General features: G+C 25.2%; 2 protein-coding genes across 2 annotated transcripts in view; both read left to right on the top strand.

Annotated features, from left to right (window-relative positions):
* The first annotated feature begins 489 nt into the window (after positions 1-489).
* The window catches only part of LOC119683917 (fibrinogen alpha chain), an 83,200-nt gene continuing 59,711 nt past the window's right edge, over positions 490-23,978 (top strand). Inside the window, exon 1 of the mRNA XM_038097805.1 lies at positions 490-1,027. Within this exon, the coding sequence (XP_037953733.1) occupies positions 549-1,027 (479 nt within the window). The 5' untranslated portion in view covers positions 490-548. The remainder of the gene's footprint in view (positions 1,028-23,978) is intronic.
* On the top strand, positions 21,647-22,352 carry LOC119683919. Its single transcript, XM_038097807.1, has 3 exons — positions 21,647-21,731; positions 21,797-21,952; positions 22,009-22,352. The coding sequence occupies exons 1-3, from the start codon at positions 21,651-21,653 to the stop codon at positions 22,345-22,347; spliced, it is 576 nt and encodes a 191-aa protein (XP_037953735.1). The 5' UTR covers positions 21,647-21,650; the 3' UTR covers positions 22,348-22,352.

The raw sequence follows: 23,978 nt of genomic DNA, 5'->3' as shown, positions 1-23,978 counted from the left end.
GACTGTGTTGCAATTAATTATAAATATTCCAGTGAATTAAAGTATAGAAATAAATTAATAAAAAGAAATTAAATTTCAATTATGAATGTGAAAATTTGTTATTATAAGTCCTTGAAAAGTAAAAGAAATAATTACTAATTTAGTGCGGAATATAAAAATAATAATAGTAAAAATTATTACAAAAAAACAAAAAAAAAAAAATTAAAAAAGCTAGAATTAGCATTATAATATATATAAAACTTTTAAAAATATAAGATGTAATTCAAAAGTGTGTGTAAAAGGTGTTATTAAATGATTCTATTTTTATTTAATTTTTTTTAGGAAATTTTTTTACAATATATATTAATTTATTTGTTTAGTGTAGTGTATCGGTAACATCACATTGTTGTGTAAAATTAATAAGAAAAAAATTAATATAAATGTTTAATTCTTTATTTATTTTCATAAATAAAATTGTGATACAAAAATTATTTTGAAGTATCTAAATAAAATTGAGTAAAAAATCAAACTTGTTTTTGTTAAATAAAGGAAAAATCTGTAAAAGTAACATGTCGGCCTTAAAGGCCAACCGAGTTCAACGTGTGCATACGCAACTTATGCCACATCAACAACAACAGCAACAACATCGCAAAAGCTTGCAACAAATGAAAACAAAATATTATTCCATCAATTATACTATAAATATTGAAAAGAACAGGTTCTCTACCAATACCAAGTGCAGCGTCAAGCAGAGAGCATCTTCATCATCGGCATTTTCGTCAGCATCAATGCTGTTATCAAAATCACGCTTCACTAAAGCTCTCTTTCTTGTTTGCATACTCTGCGCGTTGGTAGAATACAATGCTGTTGAATGTGGAAGCACTGGTGCTGTAAGACCCGGCACAGGTGGTAATGCACCACGTCTACCACGTACCAGTGCTAGTCAGCTGTATAGCGGTAACGGTAGTAATGGTAGTAATACAAGTGGTAACAATAAACTGCCAAACAAAACTTTGAACACCACGCGAAATGGAAACTTAAGAAACAGGTGAGCTTGCACAAATAAAATAATGGTGAATGTAACTGAATTAATAAATTTTTATATACGTATATATCTACTACACATATATTATACATTATTATATATATGCTGGAATATAATATACAAAAAGATAGATGTAGGTATAAATATGAAGGCCTTCATTAATACCACACACGACATAAAACATAATAAATGCTTTGTTCGAAATACAAAATGTAATCAAATATGAGAGTTAAAAACTACTTGGATACATGCCGTCTTTCGTTCTTCTAATAAAATGCAAATCCATATATATGAGTATATTATCAAAAATAATTACATTTTAAAGATTTTCGAGCAATATACTAAGAACAGCGTTCAAGTACATTTAGAAGCCTTGCGACACCTTTTTAATTTATGTATTTTGCAATTTTAGTTCTGATAGTTGCTTGTTGCTATTAGCAAGAGTTTAAACTTTAAAAAGCAAACTGCATTGGTGACGTATATGTGACATATGCGTATATTTCGATGTCTCATTACAAAATAAGTTTCACATGTTCTTATATTTAAGCACTTAATTCGCTGGATTAATTTTTTATGCATAAGTTAATACGTTTACAAAATTATATGTTTAAATTTGTTGGTTAATAATTTAAAGCTTGTTTTTATATATATAAATTTATTCCACTGATTTTAAGTGTTAAAAATTTAAATATCAGTATTTGAGTTGTATCTGGTTTATTGTAATAGTATTATATGCCTATAAATAATTTTTTATAATATAAGTATATATTACTACAATATGGCAAATTTGTCAACTAATACGAGAAATATTTATAAATTGTCATACTTATTTTGTGTAATATTTTTTTATTGAAGTCTTTACAAAGTTAAGTATTTTTTTATGAATTACAACAATGTTGTACAATATATTAGTTTCTCCTGATTAGTATATATTTACCTTTGTAGTGTCTGTGACCATTTGTGTGACTCATTGTTACCACAGTTCCGTTGAATTCTGATAATGAGTTATTCAGTTAAACTTATAGAACTATAGTTTGCAACCCTACATATCTGTTAGACACAACACATACCGTCTGCTCAAAAAGTATTAGGATTTTGTTGTTTGTTAACTACTCCTTAAGTAATAGACCTTTTTTTACAAAAAAAAGGTCTATTACAAAAAATTTTTTTTTGTTATGTTGGTACACCCCTTCAAACACGGCACCACTGTCATCGCTCAGGCACCATATTCGCCAGAGCTGAATCCGTGCGACTTTTTCCTGTTCCCGAAACTCAAATTGCTCCTTCATGGTAAGCGTTTTGAGTCGATTGAATCGGTAAAAGAGAATTTGCTAAAAGAACTCAAAGCCATACCTTCACGGGCCTACGAAAAGTATATGGAAGATTGGGTTAAGCGTTGGCATATGTGTATCGCTTCAGAAGGAGCTTATTTTGAAGGAGATAAAATAAATTTGGAATAAAATTCAAATTTGTGTGTTTTATTTACAAAATCCGAGTACATTTTGAGCAGAAGGTATTGCATTTGATTTCAGAAAGTGCAATTCTGAATTAGTATGGACATCCACAAAGTCAAACAATATTCCACAGTCTCAAGCGACACGCAACTTTCCTCGTATTAATGGTTTTAGAATATACAGACTTTTATTACAAGCTATTTTTTTTGAATCTTATATTTTCTAGTCGAGTGTAGCTTCAGTCAAACGTAAGTCCTAAGTATTTTCTATAAAATTGTGTTTGTATTTTTATCATTTGATATTATTTTAGAAAAAATTTGTTTGTCTGCTAGCCGATAAACAATTTTATTCCCATTCTATTCCCTCATTATTGACTTTTATTGACTATGGTTTTGATTTCTAAGTCTTTTAATGAACATAGCTTTTTTGATTTCTAAGTCTTTTAATGAACATAGCTTTTTATAGCATCTACTCTAATTCTCTACTCTTCGGAAGTGTCTCATTATCTTATTATTATCTTATGATTGAGATTGTACCATGCACATTTGCAGAGAATTATGGTTTTAATGTAATTTTAAATCAAACAATAGTTATCTCTATTTTTAAATAGAAATGGTCAAAGTAATCATCACTGATAGAGAAAGCAATGAATTATCAACCCACATTGTATCACCAGAAGCTGGGATACAGAACCAATATTTAACCATTGACCATATGTGAATATACGCTGAACCAGTATTCTAACAGTTGTCAGATTTTTTAATAGTCTAACAATGTGTATAAGGCTTCAAAAAATATTTTCTTAGACTGTTGTGACACATAGCCTGAAACCATATTTATAATAAATGATTTCAATTGTTATAGTTATATTAATAGTTATATAATTTTTTAAATAGTATTTTATTATTTAGCATCTTAAGTACATAAAGATATAAATAAAATATTTATTTGTAGTTATAATAATAGTTATATAATTTTTTAAATAGTATTATATAATTAAGCACCTTAAGTACATAAATATAAAAATAAAATATTTATTTGTTTTAAATTTTTCCGGTATTAAAAAAACATAATAAAAAAGAAATAAGCTTTTATATATTGCAATTTCACTGGTGATTATTTAATTTATTGCTCTTAAGTATTGCAAATTAGTTATTAAAAGAAAACATAATTAGTAGTTTTGATCTCGAACTCAATATATTGTATAAATAAGAAAACTAATTTATTTTTTTTATATATTATAAATTCGTTTATTACTAAAGTGATTATGGCAAAAATAAAAGTTTGCTTTTCCGTTTGTTATGGATCAGCGCATCTGCTTTTTAATTTTTTACAATTGCATTATCAGAGATTTTAATAAATAGGTATAAGTTTTAGATTTTAAACTTTCTACCGAAGTACTCATATACTACTTTATCTGACACGGATCATTAATTAATGCTTTACATTTTTCTCGATATAAGGAGAAATAACAGAAACAAATGCTATATTTTTTTAGCAAGGGTTAAGTAAGGATTTTCACCCAAATATTTATTTTCTTTCATTTTAATCTGTTTATTTTTAATAGTATTTTAGAAGTAGTGTTTTTTTGACAGCAGTATTTCACATTTCTTAACGCTATTGCAAGAAGTACATATTTTTTACAATTTCCTCAAGGATCGATTTTTGAATTAACTCTATACATATTACTATTACTTACTACTTAATGGTTTAAGTTATTTGTGGATTTTTTATTATTTTTTACATGTGATATTATATGTTAAAGTAATATGTTAAAGTAAGAGTAATAAATTTAACATAAAAATTAATGTCTTGTAATTTAGTGTTATGACGAAAAGAAACTAGAAGGGTTCGAGCAGTAATAAAGAAACAACAAAATAAATTCTTGATTAATTTATTGAAATTTGGCTGATCGTACACTCTGTTTCGATTATTCCCAAGTACTCATCATCTGTGATCTTAAGAGATATTCAAATTTTTATTTAATTAGTTTATAGTCCGTAAATAATTTGTTGGACTGCAAGTGCTAGGTTTAAAACTCGTACCTGTCAAATTAGAAACGATGACTGATTGTATTTTTCCACAAGTAGTCAATACTGCATAAATTTTCAATGCTCATTCCAAGTTTTTTGTCACTTTATTTGTAAATAACTAACAATGATTTTTTTTTAAATTAGAACGAGCTTATAAACTACAGCTTTATTTGGAAATATTAAATATTAGTAAAGTTATTGAATATCTTAAATATTAATAATTGGGGTAAATTAAGCGATGAAGGAATTGAACGAATTATGAATTAACGTCTAGATAAACGAGTACATTAAAAAATATATATAGATTTCATTTAGCTTGAATCAATATTATCGAAAATATTAATTAAAATAATTTTATTTAAAAAAAAAAAATAAATTTAAAAGTAGTTTTAAATTTTTTTAATATTTGATATTTAAAATATTTTATATTTTATTTAATATTTATTTATATTTGATATCATTCTGCTTAGTATCCGTTCCCCTAGTGGGGCATAGGGCCGCAACGATTCTCTTAAACCGCATTCTGTTAGGTGCTTCTCTGCATTTATCGTTCCATGTGTAGTGCGCTTCTGTGCTTTATCTTTTAATTGTCCTTCTCCAAGTAAAAGTCGGTGACCAGGGCATCTGCTGCCTTGTAGGTTCCATGTCAAAGCTTGTCGTGAAATGTGTTTATTTGGTCGTCGGATAGTATGCCATATACAATTCCATTTTCGCAATTTTATTTCGGTTACAACAGCTTTCTGATTTGATTGGAGCAAAAGTTCTGCATTTGATGTGTGGTTAGGTTACCATATTTTTAGGATTCTCCGCAGGCATTTATTTAAAATTATTATTTAAATTTATTTGATATAGATATTTTAAATTTATAAAATGTTTATAAACAAATTGTTAGTTGAAAAAATTTAAATATTTAAATATTTTTAATTAATTTAATTACGTATGAATTCGCATAAAAATAAATTTTATGAAATAAAATTTAAGGCAATTAATAATTAAATATATACGTTATAAGTATTTATTAATAAAATTTATGTTACAAGTTCAATGACAACAAATTAAGTAAACATACGTATATAAGCTGTCAAATTTCTGATAAAGTTTTAAAAGCCAAACAAATTAGAGATTATTGAATGTGTGAAGTATAAATGCCTTTAAAACGCATAACTTAAAATATATTTTACATATAAAACAATAATTCAAGCCAAAGCATTTAAATATTGGCTGCCTGCCTGTCTGGTTAACACTTTTTTTGTCTGAAAGATGAATGCTTTAATGTTTATTGCTTACTGAACGCAGTTGAAGGTGCGCCCAGTTGTAAATATACTACATTGCCTATTGATTCACTTTAAGTTCAGAATGGTAAGAATTTAAGAAAAATTAATTGAAGGAGTTTAGAAATTCCATTAAGAGTTATATGTTAGATATTTATTTGAATTTAAACAAAATTTATAAGAAATCTTGGTTCGCAAAGAAAATTATTATATATTTTGATATCGTTAGTTATGAATTCTGTTGTAGTTGCATAAAAGATAAGAACAAAAAATTCTTTAAATATTTGGAACATTTATAACTTGTTATTAAAACGCGTCTTTTAGTATCGTCTTTAATCTGCACGTATTTATTCTTTTTAAATATATAAAAAGACGTAATTAAAACTGAAAATATTTGTTTTGTAATATGCTAAAAAATTGGATTTTTGGATTGTGACCATTATTAATTAGACTAATTTGCATAAAAATTTATCGAAAAAACAGATGCTTGAAATAAATACCTAAATTAATTAGAATTATTATTTGTTATTCTTCTTCAGGCTATTCTTTAAAAATTTTTATATAAAATAAACAAACTCAATTAAAAATTTCATTTTATTTATATTTTATAAAGGTTTATTGAAAAAAAATTCAATAATAATTTTACTGCATTTATTGTGGAATTTAATTAAATATGCTTAATTTATTTTTGGTTATTATTTTAATTACATAAGGAGTTTATATATTCACAAAATATTGGTCTCGCCTGTGCCACTCGTGGAGTAACATTAGCATGACTTTCTCAGTATTACGTTTCTAGATTAGGTTTCATACATAAGAAAGAATATATAAATCATGCAACAAATAATAAGGCTTCAAGTAAGAATTAGTTGGTTAAGTTGCGCTAACTCTGAACTTCAAATTTGGCAGGACACGAGTTCGATTCCTGGTACTTGCAGTCTCAAAACATTATCTACGAATAATTAAATACAGGAATTATTTCCAACACTGATGTTGGGTATTTGGCAATACTCGAAACAGCTGTATGGTCAGCCAAAAATTCAATTAATTAAAATAATATAAAATGAATTTTTGTTGTTGTAGTTAACTACTGTTCGAAAAACCTCTTTATAAGGAGTTTTATCAATTATTATTATAATTATGATAATTTATAGGTGAACTGAGCAGGACACACTAACTATAGAGGGTGATGTTTTTGTTAGAGGAGCATTCTTGTGAAGACATATGTATACTTCCACTAGCAAATGTATTTACCACATATTCAATTATTTAAATAAATTTCTTTATACCGTTTGATGCCATTTTTTAAAAATTTGTATGTATAAATAAATATCTTTTAAATGTGTCAAATAAAATAAATGTAATATTATGACGACATACACTGTCAGCATGCATGTTGAGCATTTAAAAGTTACCATAACAATGACTATAAAAACATTCAAATAAAATTTAAAATATTCCATCTATGATCGAAGTAACACGAAATCTATGATACTATCAAGGGCGTCCTTTCTGTTTTTTAATAATATCACAGTTCATAAAAATATTCATAATTTTTAAGTTAAACTATTATTTTTTCTTTTATTATTGTAATTTTTGTATTACATAAATCGATTTAAATTCCAATATATTATGGTTTATAATAATTTTTTAAGTGATCACATTTAACTACAAATATAAAATTTGCAAACAAATATTATATATACTATAGTCAGTCTGGTTTGACTATTTAACGTTTAATTTTTACTTAAAATTTTTTAGATTACATATGATTGGAAAAAAATAAGTTATTAGTTTATTGATAACAAATAAACAAGTTAAAAATAGATACTTTAATCAGTTAAGATTTTCGAATGCAATATTTAATTGGGTAGAGCAACTGCCTTAGCAATAATTTAAAAATATTACAAATAGACATCAAACTTGCGCTTTTCGTATGTGCGTCCTCTAGTATTTTCTCCTAAAGACAAATGATGGGGTATAGATAATATCTCTTGAACTTTGTGATCAGAACCCGAAGTCACTTTTTGAAGGTCGCACTCACACAAACATGCTATTTGAGATGCATTACGTACCTCGCTTATGCAGTTTTCTATCCGATCAATAATATTTTATTTGTCATATACGTCTCGTATAGTCTCATAAGGTCGTATTTCGTTTAGTCTCTGTTAGAATTCCTGTGATGATTCTAAGTTTTTCTTTTGATATACCCATACAATCCTGGTATCTCCTATTGCTATAGGAACCAATAAGTGATTTGGATTATTTTAATAATGGTAGATCATCCCAGTAAAAAACAAACTAATCTAAATATACAAGCTTATGCAATTTCCAAGCTATTCAGGTTATTCTATTAAGCAATTTGTTATATATTTAATAAAATATTTATTATTAAAATAATTTTTTATTTGTATTTTTATGGTTCTTAATTTGTGATTTCTAGTTCAGAAATCAATAAATTTCCGGTAGCCAATCGCCTCGATTGATATTCAAATTAAATAAATTAAATAAATGTTTCAATAAGTTTGAATTTTTGCTAAATTATTTTTAAATTCGTTAAATTCGTAAAATTTAATGTGTTTGGCCTGGTTTGTTATATATTTAAGCATATGAATAAATAATGTGCGATAAAATTTTTGAAACCTTTTCTATTGTTTTATCATGTTTTGAAATTTATTATCATCGTTATATTAATAAATTGTATTTTACTATATATTTTACTATTTTGTACCTTGACAGTGACAGTGTCAACATCTGACATTTGCTTTTTCAGTTCTTTGCACGAGTTGTATTGTAATGAATAAATGCAAATTTTTTATATGAGAATTACTTAAAAGTTGCAGTCAGGTTATTTTCTCATCAATAGATATTAAACTTTACTATAATTTATTTATAATTTATTAATATAGTCGTATATTAAAATGATAAAATGCTTTATTATAAATAGTTAAACATTAATAAGTTAAAAAACGTTTTTTGTCAAATTATTTCTCTTGTTCTTATATTTTTTAAATATAACATTTTTTAAATATCAGAGAAAGCCAAATTTTAAAATTATAATAGAACAAAACTAAATTAATAAATGAAAAATTTTGTTTAAATAAATTAAAATATTTACTTATGCAGTTTATTGTAAATTTATAAATATTTGATATCGATACGAAAACTATTCATCTCTTATAATTTTATTCTTATACATATATACATGGCATATATGGCTTGAATATATTGAAGTCATTATTTATTATAGCTCTCTCTATATGCGGTAAAAATATATCTGAGTTTAAAAAATTTTAATTTAGAAATTGCTTAATTAGTTAATATTATATTTATACGTTCAGAATTATACTGACAATTTTTTTGTTTAAGCTGTTAAGTATTAGATTCGTATTTTATCTATTCAGGACAGAAACCCTTTTTATCTTGCTTGAACAGTTTCAAACAGCACTCTGATTTGTCTATGCGTTGTTTTTGTCAGGTGTAAGCAAAAGCGATATATATCTTCTTTAAAAACAACTCACCTTTAATTTTTATTTTGTATAATGAGATTAGTTTATTAATATAATCGGCTTGATATTTTAACAGTTTTCCAGAAAAGTTTTTAACTTAAAAATCTAATATTTCGGGCAGAAGCTGTTATTACTAAAATCCCTTGTAAAATAGGTGTGCCCTTCAATTCGGATCGTATTAATATTGTTAATATATTGTTTTAGTAGCCAATTCAAATTAAATAAAGTTAATTTTAAATTAATAAGTAAAATTATTTATAAATGAGTTTCAGTTTTTGAAATTTTCTTTAAAATGGTTTTAAACTTAGTCTTTTTATTAAAATATTGAACTTGATTGTTTTCATACTTAAATACGATTTCATATTAAGATAGTTGCTCACCTTGATGTTTTAAAAATTTACTAAAAAACGCATGTGCAAATTTCCGTTTAAAAGCTAATTAATTTTTAAGATTTATTTGATATTTAATATATAAATATAGAGATTATATGTATCACTTTTTATTGAGTCATTTATGTTTCATTAAAACATGTATGGTAATCAAAGTTATCACTTAATAATGAATTTAATGAAAACATATGATTAACTTCTAAAGTGCAGATATAATTAAATAATGTTTAAATAAATGTTTAAATACAATAATTTATGGGTGGTGTCAATTAATTAAGTCTCATTTTTTTAAACTAGTTCCATTATAAGGACTGAATTAATGTTAAGAACTTTGAGAGAAACATATTTATTGATAACGTAATCAAACATTTTTGTAACTAGAAAATACATATATAAAGAAAACCATTAGTATGTAGTCTGATATCAGTTCCCTAAAAACGAATCATATCAGAAAATTTTGATTAATTTAGTAACATTATTCGTTTATTTAATACTTAAAAGATTCCAGCAGCAGCAGGTTTTGCTATAGGAGAAACTCGCCATTAACGATCAATAACCGATCTGATTTGAATTTTAATTCTACCAGTCGTAAGGAAAAGTACAACAGCTACAACAAATAATTAAAAAGAGTGTTCTCAAATAAGTAAACTTTTGACTATAGATATTGAAATAAATTGAAAATATATCTTCATTCCTAGATTTCCATAAATGGAAAATAATTTGTTGAGAGAACACAATGCGTGGTTTGTAAAAGTTGGTGATTACACATTATTGAATATAATTTACATATGCCTTTTAAAAAAACTGCAATGTTTGCTTTTAAAAACTTTATATAGCGGCAAAATAATTGTTGCTATAATAATTATTTAACAGTCATCCATTGCTTGGTTTGTTTTCAAAATCCAAATAACCAAAGAGAGTATATTTTCTTCTTATGATACGTTACAGTTCTGTCAAATATATGTATCAAATATGTCAGCATTTAAAGTACTATATTTTGTAGAAACAATTTTAAAATTTAAAGTTTTATAAATTTTATTTATTGTGATCCTAAAGATAAAGATAAAGATAAAGATAAAGATAAAGATAAAGAGAACAAATAAATAAATAAAAATGTTCTTTATATATAAGATAAGCAAGTGCCCGATTTCCATTTAGTTTTTAGTAAAAAAATAGAAATGTAATGTATGTAGTTTAATTGAAAAAACTGTGATTAAACAAATTTCGTAATAATTATTAAAAACGTAATACTCATATAACACAAATTTCAGTAATCAAATAGTTTAATTTCCAATAAGTCACAATAATATTATAGTTATATACAAACGGAGTGAACATGAATCCTTTGTTGCGAATGCTAGGTCGGGATCGTACTTTTTAAATGCAGGGGTTGTCCTTTTAATTTAAACTCCAGAGAATTTAATACATCTAAACGTGATTGTTCTTTCTGTAATCGTCATGAAATAGAAAATATAAGTCATATTATTGGAATATGCACGATTTTCAGAGAACACAAGCACTTCTGTCCGAAGAAGAAGTCTAAAAAAATGGTAGCAATACTAATAACCTGTACAAATTTATGAAAAGTGTTTTAAGTTAGAGAAGATTAATTATTGAAGAATTTATATGAATAATAATGTTAATAATATGCATCATTTTTTGTATGGTAAGCTGACACACAACAAATATGTTATTGTCAATTTATATTTTATCTGAAATTTTTTTTGTTTTATAACATTTTGTAACTGCTGAATTCCTTTGAATCAATAATGAATAAAAAAAAAAAATTTCCTGAATATTATCCATTTGATAATAAGTCTATTTGAAATAGATTTTTTGCCACAAAATTTCTTATTAAATTGTATTACTAAGTTTATTTATTTCATATTATTTAGGAAGGAAATTAGTTAATAAGAAAATAATTCAAATGAATTTAAAGCATTTCAATTCTGATAATATTTATATTTGATACTATTTCGTCCAGAAAATCAATATCAATTCGAGTACAATCAAGTTTATCTGATGAAGAGACATCATCATATATGGTATTTCTATTTCCAATTGTTTTACAGAATCGTGTTTTATTTATCTACAAGTCTTGCAAAAGCAAAACATAAATTTTTATTAACCATTTTTTTTAAAAAAACCTTGGTGTTGTAGTAATATTATTGCAACAGATATGCATATCAAAATGTTTTTATGATTTTTATTCACTTTTGTCAACTAAAAAACTTGTGTGAGATCCCACGTATTTAAATTTGAATCGAAGCTCATATATGATTGGTGAAAGGAAATGTTTGAAAGTTCATTGAATGCATTTGAAAATATAATTATAATAAAATTTGACGAAAATTACTACATTGACAGCACTACACAACGCATTTGATGTTGCATAGTATAAAATAAAATCAATCCCGGAAGTAATTAATAAAGTAAAGAAAACTATCATAAATTGATATCTCATCCCTTATCATCATAATTATCAAATAGTACTATAAATAATTATTTACAGAAGTTTCAAAGGATAATTCATTACTTATGAATATAAATGTAGTTGTTGTTGTTGTAGTCCCCTAGGACCTCTAAACAGATAACATCAAAGGATTTACAAGATGATAATATTGGTGGAATACATGTGGATGGGTAATGGATTAAGGGTGAGGTATAGGGATAAGGAGTAGATTGAGGTGGGTGGGATTTAAATTGAACACAAACCCGGGTCTGGACGGAGAAACCTGTCCAATTCAATGGGGTGGGTCCAAAGATCGAAAAATAAAATTATAGAAATAGCATATTAAAAATTTATTAAAATTATTTAATCTGTAATTAATGTAAGGCGATGCATTCCAAAGATTCCTATAGTTTTCTTATAACAGAATTTAAAATGTTTATATATATATATGATATTTTGAAAATAGATATTTGTGAGCAAATTTTTAAATTACAAATTAGATTTCTTATTAAATCAAATTTTTATTCTGATCTTATATATGTTTTGAATATTTCCAAATATTCATGATCAGTGGTTTCTGTCGATAAATGTGATATTTAATAATAAATTTCAACGCTAGTGTTTTTATGAAGAAATATTATCAAATAAATATATAAGTCATTTACAGTTCCCTCATATAGAAGCGTTAATTTTAATACTTTAATTTTAATTGAAAGTTTCATTTTGCACAAAGTTCTGTTTCGTCTTTAATCTTTTATTATGAAAATATATCTGACAGGTATTAGTTATCTTTTTTTTTAAATTTTGTAAAATTATATAATTATTTTTTTAATTTATTTATCGACCTTTATTTTACAATGGTTTTTATATATTTTTTAAATCGGTTATAGGTCCCTTTAATGTCAAACAATTCAACGTTTAATATTTTTCATAATACTGTATATCTCGACTCTCCTTGAGAGTCATCATCAGGATAACGATCTAACATAAATTAATATTACAAAAACTATATCTGCGTCATCCTCTTTATTCTATAGTCCATATTGCACTGAGTGCAATAAATATAAATAAGGTTGCATTTTCTATGTAATTTATTTACTTAAGGTAAGTTTTTAATTAATTTATGGTTTGCAAGCCATACAATTAACATTAAAATCAATATTAATTTGAAGCTTTGTGCGGTTTCAATTTTATTTGCTATTTGTAGTTTTTTATTATGAATATAAATTTTTTTTGGCAATTTGTTGATTTTAGTAAATAAAATAATTTCTTTGTTCGCACGATGGATTTTTTTGTAAAGAAACCAAATATTTATTTCTTGCGTATAGGTGTGTTTTTAAATGTAAAGTTTTTCTGAATATAAAAACTTTAACAATACATTGTATAAGTCAACCAAACTTGTTTAAAAGCGAAAGTTAAAATAAAAGAAAAACTGAAAGTTTACAATTTAATGCAAATTAGGTGTTTGTCTATTTTGTAGACAATCTTAAACTTTGAACTTGAACGGTTGAGCTAAAAATATTTTGTTTTTCTTAAACAACCCAAGTTATTTTGGCGTACGAATTGAACAAAAAATGGCACATTATTTTTGTTTTTTATGCACAAACTAATAAATAATAGATACTTCAAGATTGCGCTATTAGCTTTTTTTGATTAATAATGATTTTTTATGTAGTTCAGTCAATCAAACTTTCTGGTTTTATGTTAATATATTTTAAAAATACAAATGATTAATAATGCACTCAGGCATTGACATTAATTAAAAAAGATATCTAATAATTTTTGTAAATTATCTAAAAAAAAAGACATATATTGTGTGTAAAGCAGCATAAAGAGAAATTTTCTAATTAAAACAATATTTTTAATATATGAAAAGATCACAACTCTTGTTTTCACAGATAAAATACCTCTTGGGTTTGGTAAGGTTTATATCAGCTTTTTCGTGTGACAAAGCCAGCAGACCAAAGAAAATAAATTGGAGCAGAAATAAAGAATTTAAATTGATATTTAAAATAGGCTAGTGTTAAATAAAATTCAGTACTAAAAATTTAAATATGAAGTTGTTCATATTACTTGAGTCGCGTTACTTAAATTTTAAAGCATATGAGTGCTAACATATAATAGTCATAAACATATTTTTTTGTAAATTTATGTACAATTCATTCGTGAATAAACTTAAACAAAAAATATTTACACTCGTCTTAATTTTAATATTTTACTATGAGAAATAAAGTTAGCTTTCATTTCACTAACTTTAATAATAAAGCTAATATTTTATAAAACTAAAAAATGTTTTTACCTTTGCGATGTTACCCTCTACACATTCATTTAATTAATGTAGATATACACTCTTTTATAATCTCAATATTATGAATGCTAAGTATGATAATAAAGTTTAACAATCAAAATAATTAATTTTGTTTTTATTTACTAATAAAAATGTTTTTCATTAAAAAATGGTATTTAAACCGCATATTTTTTTTGTGAATTTCATTTCAATTTGATACGGTTAAAATAAATTAATTAAGTGATAAAAGGTATGTAATGTCAAAGTGTTGAAGTAATTTTAGTTGTATTATTTTTTATATTAAAATTTAGTATTTATATTTAATATATATATAATATATTGAAACATTATATTCCTTAATTATGAAAATCTTCAGCATATAGATATCATACTTATCATTCTTAGTTCTTGTTCGCGTTATCAACTTTTTTTGCATTTAATGCCAATCTGACACACAACAAATATGTTATTGTCAATTTAGATTTTAAGTAAAATTCTATAATTTTTGTAAGTGCTGTATGAATTTTTTTTGAATCAATAAATAATAATAATAATAACTTTTTTTGCAGCTCATTACAGCTGTTCAAAATTTTGAAGTGCAATAGATCACAGTTCAAGGAATATACATTATAACGGATGGTGAAATATTTGTAAATAACAAATTTATCAAAAGTGTTCTCTTCGAATAACGAATGTTGTGTTTAAAATGTATTCAAAACAAAGGAAGAGTTTGGTATTATATTGTTCGTCATATCTAGAGTCTAATGTACAATGGTTCTAGTGTTAAAGTGCTTGTCTATTACACAGCGTCACTTTCGGATTTCAATAGGTATCCTTATTACTTCACATCATAAAGAATTTAGTCTTTTATTGTTTGTATATGAGTCAGGTCTGCATTTGTACTTTAAATTTCATAAAATAATTTCAAGAAAATGATTTTTGTACATTGGTTTGAATTGTTAATAAAAACCACTTTTTTGGGCGAATTTGAAAAATTTCGCATAATTTTTGAAATTTTTATTTTGAATATTACTGTAGGAGTCCCATCACATTGAAAATCGAAAAAGTTGAAAAAGCGTAAAAAAATATTTCATTTGTACATTTCTAACTATAGCACCTAAACCAATTAAGTCTCATTGTTGTTATGTAGCATAAAATATTCGTACTTGTTTCAGCTGATATACAACTCTATATATAATAAATTCACAAAAAAAAGATATTGGGGCATATGCAGAGTGATGTTTTAAGAAAAATCAAAACAACGGTTTAACAACGTAAAAAATCATTATGATTTTTGAGTTCTACGGAAAATTGCACTATAGAAAATGTAGGTCTCACTTTTGGAAGTTTTTGGCTGTAAACTAGTGTCATAATTCCTGTAAACTGCCGTAAAGTTTTTTCATAAGTTATTTTCTATTCGACAGTTCTCTAGTTGAATAACTATAACAATAACTTTTTTTAAATTACAGGAAAAAAATTGGTACGAAGATATACAATATATTGTAAGTATTATACATGATGGGAAGAATCCACGACATCCAGACATCTGCCCACTAGTTGATCTTTCTTAATTAAAATATGATAAAATATGATATTGCCACAACTGAGAGAACCAACAAAGTGTTTCAAGTTTAATTTGTCATTGTTCAGTGCATGTTGTTAAATATGATAGATTGAATATTGTAAGGGTTTGCATATTAAAGAATTTTACTCAATTGCAAGAGTTCCCATAAGCCACAACTATTAGAACAAACAAAGTGTTTCAAGTCTAATTTGTCATTGTCTAGTGCATGTCGTTAAATATGATAGATTGAATATGGTAAGGAATTGCATATTAGACGATTTTACTCAATTGCAAGAGCTCCCATATAAGAACTGCTTAGACCTTGTTAAATGTTCAAAATAGTTTAAATTTTTTATAATTGCATAAGGCAAAACATTGGGCTAACAAGCACAATAAGAATTGCTAAATTACTTGGATCCTTAGTTCCTTACGATTGTCGTAATAACCTAGCTTAATATAAAATATATTACCTTTGAATAAGCAGTGAAAATCAAAATTCTAAAATTTCGTTAGATATTCTTTAGTATTGAAAATTGACTTATTTTGATTTTTATTATTTTTAATGACCTTCTCGATCAATTTACTAAACGATATTGATGATATATTGATAATATATTAAATTATATGTTACTTTAAACGTTTTAAATAGGTTCATATTGAATTTTATGTATATGTTAAACAATATTCGAAAGGATATTGAAATATAAATGAGAAAGAAATACTTTTTTGTTATTTGGTAGTAACTAGCTTCACTTAATAACTAATTTACGCACTTATGCCTACAGAATTCCTTTATATGATCGAATTTTTAGAAGTTTGATATATTTGGACTGTTAATATTTTAAATTATAATAATAATTTTGTTTTTGTTTTGATTTAAAAAATGTTATGTGTTATTTATGTTATAAGTTTAACGGTTATAAGTTAGTAGAATGTAAATTCAATTCATAAATGAATTCTTATGAAATAGACTGTCAGTTAGTAATATTGCTGCTACATATTACATTGTTGAATATAATATATCATATACAATATTAAAAATAGTTTTTAAATTCAAAAATTGTACCATAAAACTACCAAAATTTTGCAAAATTAGCAGTCAGTTAACAATCAACATTTAATGTTTCATAATATACATACCTAATCTTAGGAAATATATGTTTTAATTAATTTAATTTAGTTCAAATTACAAAAATGTTTAAAAAACCTGTTGAAGTGGAAGACAATAGAGTCAGTGAACTAAATCAAAAGTGAAGTAATTTTGAATAATTTTATTTATATTTAGTAAAAATTTGAAATTATTAGTCATATTAGGGTAAAGTAAAAATGACAATTAATCCACATTAGTTCGTGCAAGAAAAGTTACAAAATGTACTCTACTGGTAATTATTCTGAAATTGTTCAGACATTTTTAGAAAAACGAATCAGAAATAGTTTTTTGTAGCTTGTCTTAGGACCTGTGTTAGTGGTAAAGAGTGATATGAATGAAATCAAAAAATACCAATTGTGATCATGTTCGCAGCATTTAAATACTTTTGTGTTGGATATTGTTAACTTTAGTAAATGTTGTTTTAATAACAAGTCAAAAAATAGAGCAAAAGGAAAAATGAGATATAACTACATATTTTATACATATTGTGTTGTTTAATTATAATTTTGTGCTGCCACACCTTTTCTTACTGGCCAGCATAAAAATTGTAGATATTTAGTTTATTATTTAAAAGTCGTTATAAGAAAAAAAAAAAGGAGTTTTGTGTTGCAAATATCTATTAAAACATGTTGCAAATAAATAATACAAGTGTGGAAATTTTAGGCAAAGGTCAACAGCTTTTCTAAATTAAACTGTATTTTATAAAATGCAATTAAATGTATGTATATATGCATATATAAGTATTTACTAGAGTTTTAAACAGAAAGAAAAAACTGTAGAAAAGTATTCAGAAAGAAAAGTTATAAAAAATAAATAATCTTATTAAGGATTATCTATTATATTTCTAAAATCTTTTTAAATTTTGTAATTTAATTACAAATACTAGTGATATAAATATATTTCAAAACAACTTAATTGCAATAAAACATTTATAAATAGGTTTTTCGAACAGTAGTGAATTACAACAACAACAATTCATTTTATGTTATTTTAATTAATTGAATTTTCGGCTGACCATACTGTTTCGAGTATTGCCAAATACCCATCATCAGTGGTCTTGGAAGTCAATGTTGTATTTAATTATTCGTAAATAATTTTTTTAATCTGCAAGTTCCAGGAATCGAACTCGGGTCCTGTCAAATTTGAAGCTCAGAGTCAGTGCACCTAAACCACTGACTCAAACTCGTACTTGACTTTAATGTTCGCACATTTTTCTAGAGTAAAACATTTATATATTTTATATTCTATTATTCCTGCATAGTGCATATATTTATGGTTATCAACTATTTATCTATGCATTTAAAAGTTTAATAGCCTTCACATATATAAAATAATGTAAAAATTTTAAGCAATAAAAAGTAATCGTGAACTAGTAAAGTAAATACATTAATCAGCTCGATGTTACAAATTAAACGATTATCTACCTATCGGTTTATTTCTTAAACAGATCAAAATCTCAAGTTTTAACAAAGATGAATGGCAATTTTTCCATAAATTTATTAATATCGCACATTAAACAGTAGTTGAAGTGACTTATATCAGATGGCCTCTACAGTTTAAGTATTCTTTATCTACTAACTGAACAAAACAGATTACTTATTTATAAGTATTTATTTGAAATTTAATATTAATTGTATTTAATTGAGTTTAGATTATCTACCATACATACTAGGAGTTTAGACATCACTTTTTATACGAAAATTATCCTTATTTGATGGCCATCAATTCTTATAACGTGACATATGATATATAACGTTGGAGATACCAGGAACGGAATGACACACAAATTACCAGAAAAAGGCAAACATTGATGCTTGTAGGGCCGGAACATTGCTTTGGTTTAAGTAGGGATAATTCGTTCCAATTCATTTTGAAAAAATGGAAGAATCACATAAGATGGACATCAAATTTGCTGGAAGCTTTCCTGGCAATGATGGTGAAAATGTCATATGGAATGAAGAAATAAGACTTGGTAAAGAAGGTTTAATGCAACAATTTAATAAGGGAAACGGATTTATAGAAATTTTTTGAATTCATGGTAGGGACAGGAAGGAGGTATTAAAGCTTCTACAAAATTAAATTCATGGTCTGTTTTTTGTGGTTGACTGTGTATTGATACATTAGTGTTATTCCGAAAAATATACAGTTAGTTTTCCCAAATCTTCATTAGTCTGTATGCTTCCTTTTTTATGTGCGAAATAAGTCTATATGGAGAATTGGAATATAAGCACTCTATCAGGAAATGTTTTTCAAATTTTTATATTTGTGTAGTTAATTTACGAAACACAATTAAAATTTTAAAATATTTAATACTTAAAAGTTTTATGTTTACCTTCGAAATGGATAATTTCTTTGATTTATACTTGTGTTGTAATAAAAATCCTTGTATTATGTTTTTGCAAATGACAGAAATTTATACAAAACTATGAAAATACAAATTTTGGATAATTTTTATAACAGTATATGCATTATAATGACAATGGAATATAATAGCAAATATTAGAATCTGTTAAAATGATGAAAAATTTTAATTATAGTATTAACCTATAAATCTTCATTATTGTTAGACACGCCAACACCTGAAATGTAATTAATGTGTGCAATTAAACTTGGTACTACAATCTGAAGATAACATTTGAAACAAGTGAATCTAATTGCAGCACCATCAACAGTAGCGGAGCCAATTCGTTTAGCTTTAAAAAAGACCGAGCTAATCAGGGCGTAACGGTAACACTTGCATAACCTTGATTTTCAATTTAAAACAAATTTGTTTGTTTATTGTCTATGATTGTGCGTAAGAAATATTTGAGTAGATACATTTTTACATTTGACTATATAAGGAAGGCATTGTAGTTTTCTAAATTGAGGAAAATATTGGCGACAATTTTATATGTTATGGTATATTTGGTTTATAATTTATTTTTAAATTTAATTTACATATATTAATTTATCTATAATATATAAAGGCTTTAAATTTTTAGATCAATCAATCAATTAGTTAATTATGCTATTGTAATATCTGTTTGTTGTAAAATATAGAATTTACTGCATTGCATTATAAAAATGAATTAAAATAATGAAAAACGGTTTATATTTTAAAAAAATCCATATGTATTTAAAATAATTTATGTATATTTTACGTTTAATCATACATCATAAATTTTTTTTGGCATTTGACATGATTTCAGTAGGTAATTAGACATTTGGTTTTTGCTTTCACTTTCAAGTTTGTTTTCAAGTACTGCCGTTGGGGCGGATACAAATATTGATTTTTTGAACTCAATGTACATAAATCTATACAATATCTGGTATTACGTTTTTTTTTTAAATTTGTAAAACAGAATTATCAAACCAACCAAAGATTAGCGAGCTACTGTTAAATGAGTAATTAATCAACAGATTTATGATTTATGAAAATATAAAAAATTAAATTAAAAAATTTGCTTTAAACTATAACCATAAAAGTTTGATGTAAAGTAAAATACACTGATTAAATGTTATATATTTCAAAATAATATAATTATATAAATGTTTATTAATGATTATGGTTTCAATACACAATTACATGACGAGTTTACGGCAGTATTTATATACTACGGTATCCTAAGTTTGCAGGATACCGTAGTATATGCACTGATATTAAATAATAATAATAATATTAGTATTTTATACAAAACATTAATAATCAAATTAAATTTTTAAAAATATATAACAAAATATATATATCTTCAGTGGTTCGGGATTAGTGGTTTAGTGTTTTTACAGGTGAAGTTTGACAATGTTATAATCAATAGATATATATCAATTATATATATAGCATATATATACCATTATATATATATATATATATTGAGGTTTTGATCAAAGGATCTGTTTGGTATTGTATTGCTCTAGGAAGGAAAGTCACTTTCCAAGGCAATCGCTTGAAAATTTAAACAAGTTTCCAAAAAGAATTCGGTTTTTCATATAAAATTCCATTAGCACTGACCTCCAAAAGGCACTCATATATGAGGAACTATTATTTAATAATCGGAAGTTGACAAATTATAATGGCTTTTTAAAAAAATGTGTGTAATATTCGAAACAATTAATAAGAAACAATCTCATACGTTGATTAAATATGTAATATCTTTTATCAGAAAAAATGTTTCAAAATGAAATAAAGGATTGATAAATTTAATGGGGCCTAAAAATTTAAAAATTAGTCGTTTATTATATGTGGAATTTAAACACGGTGCCCGAATGTACCCTTACTACGGAAAACAAAAGCTATTGTAAATTATATAAACTACTAAATATTTTATTATCTATTATCCGTTACAATTTTATAACAATTATTAACAAAAAGTATTAAATGTTATTATTGTTATTTTAATATCAGATATCAATATATAATTTAAGTTAATTAAATGTTTAGCAAATAAAATGTTCTCAAATATTATCTCAATTGTATAAATACAAGTATCTGCATTTGAAATAAATATTCTGTACTAAATATTGTCTAAAACAACAGAATTATGATTTCTCGAATATTGTGCACAGCTTTTGTGTTATGCGCATGCATATCTACAACAATTTTATGTATAAATTTTAAAGAGGTTTGAAACATAGATTTTCTTTAATTATTTGTTTTAATAAACTAATTATTTTTTTGTTTAACTAGCAACAATGGTATTATGTTATTAGTACAGTTTTCTCAAACGTTTCAAATAATGATTATATTGATATTGATCTGAAAACTGCACACATATCTCGCAACGTATATGGAATATCAGGATTTATTGATGTGAAACGAGATATTCCCGATGATGCTATTACTGTAAGATATTTATATTTTATGTTTAAATAATTAATAATTGAATGACTTTTTGAAAGATCGAAATTCAGATGTCCCGGAGTGTGAGTGGTAGTAATAATTATGTAGTTCTGCCATTTAAATATAAAGAGAACATATTGTACTGTTGGCTTAACAATATGTATCGAGATATTTTAATGCCTTCATTTGGAAATTGTTCTAATGCCCTCCAGTTAGGAAATCGCGAATTCAAAGGACCTCTAGTGAAAAAAAAGTTTGAGTTTAATAAATGTCTCGTAAATGTGGACACTTTGCCGAAATATCTTATACCTGCTATTTACAAGATCGAATTTAAATCAAACGGTCTGGCTAAAATTTATGTACAGCTCATTGTACGAGTATATAATAAAGTCTTTTAAAAGGATGAAAAAAAAAATGTAAATTTGTATGTGTATATAAATTAATATTGAAAAATGTGTTGATATTGGGATACTAAAGGATAAGAATTAAATAACAATTTTCAGTAACATATATTGTATGTAGTAATAGGCAAACAACCGGATATACATCACCATTTTATTTATGATTTACAATCTTTATATTTTTATCGATTTTGTAAAACTAATGGCTTTCCATACCCTATTGTATATTTATTGCTAACAAAATGTTAATAAAAAATAGAGTAACTCATTCATTTAGTTAAAAAATTATTTGCATTAACTAAGATTAAATATCTTATTATTGGATTTCGTAATTGGAGGTTAATATATAGAAAATTCATACTTGTTTTTGCAATTATATTAAAAAAGAAAAGCAAATCCATATCTAACGTTTTTACAAACGTCTTGCTTTCAGCAATCTATGGTTCAATTCAGAGGGTATAAATCCACGTTAGTTGAAAAAATACTGTTATGAATTGGTCACATCTTTAATATAATCTTCTGCAGTATTACGAAGTGTTATTGGCAGTCATTTTTAAGAACGTGGTTTTGTTGATATTAATAATCTGTAGTCTAACTGCTAAAAACTGTGTCATATCAACCATAAAATTTAACACATTAAAAACCTTCTCAAACTCCACATACGTGAGGTACATACTTGTATTGAATTCTGAAATACTTGTATAGACATATTCAGAGCTGGAGAGTTTCAGGTAATTTTGAAACTCTTTTCGAGTAGGAATACGCGACTACTGATCCTTAAGGCGTGATTAAGAAAAGTTTGATTTATCCTTTATATGTATGCACGCCATTAGTTTCCAAAATTCATTTTGATATTAATTATATATTTTCTTATAGATATCTGAATTAGATTAAGCTTCAAATGTATTAAATGTATTAACGTTTGCATAAATTCTAATGTCAATCAAGTTAGGAAACAACTTGCGCCATTCACTTATTCACTGCGGTTTTAAAATATTTTTCCCTAAAGATGAGTATTCGGCATAAATACTTTGCTATAAAATTTCATTCAAAACTGTTTAGTTCTAAAAGTCTTCGATGTTTTCGAAAATTGAATAATATTTATTATAAAAAATTAGTAAATTGTTATAAAATTTATCAATTGCTATCGAAAAGTCGTATATATTTCGTAAATGGAGTATTCAGTTAATATACATAAGCGTAAACAGAGAAAATCAATTAAACAATGGATATTTATGGTTTTCCATAAACTCAGTCATTAAATACATATAAATTCATAATTTATTTGTGTGGCAAATGTAATAAATCAGTTTAACAAAAAATAAAATCTTAAAATTTAAAATCTACAATTTATAATATTCTATTTACTTATTTTGTGGGACGTAATACGAAAAAATGTAACTAAAAAAAAATAACTTTGACTATAGTTAAGTACTTTTCGCACCAATTTAGTACATATATCTATTTTTGTATAGTATTTATGTCTTGAATTGTATAAAAGAATATCTATTTATAAACTATAGATTAGAATCACATAAATAAATATGTTCATTCCCCTGAAAAGTGAGTTTGTAATCAAGTAAAAGTTGTTCCACCCAAGCTGGCTATTGTAGACTCAAGTTAAAACT

The sequence above is a fragment of the Teleopsis dalmanni genome, chromosome 2 (genome assembly GCF_002237135.1).
Source record: "Teleopsis dalmanni isolate 2A chromosome 2, ASM223713v2, whole genome shotgun sequence".
Lineage (NCBI taxonomy): Eukaryota > Metazoa > Arthropoda > Insecta > Diptera > Diopsidae > Teleopsis > Teleopsis dalmanni.
The sequence above is the reverse complement of the archived record's forward strand: the minus strand, read 5'-3'. Positions and strand labels throughout refer to the sequence as shown.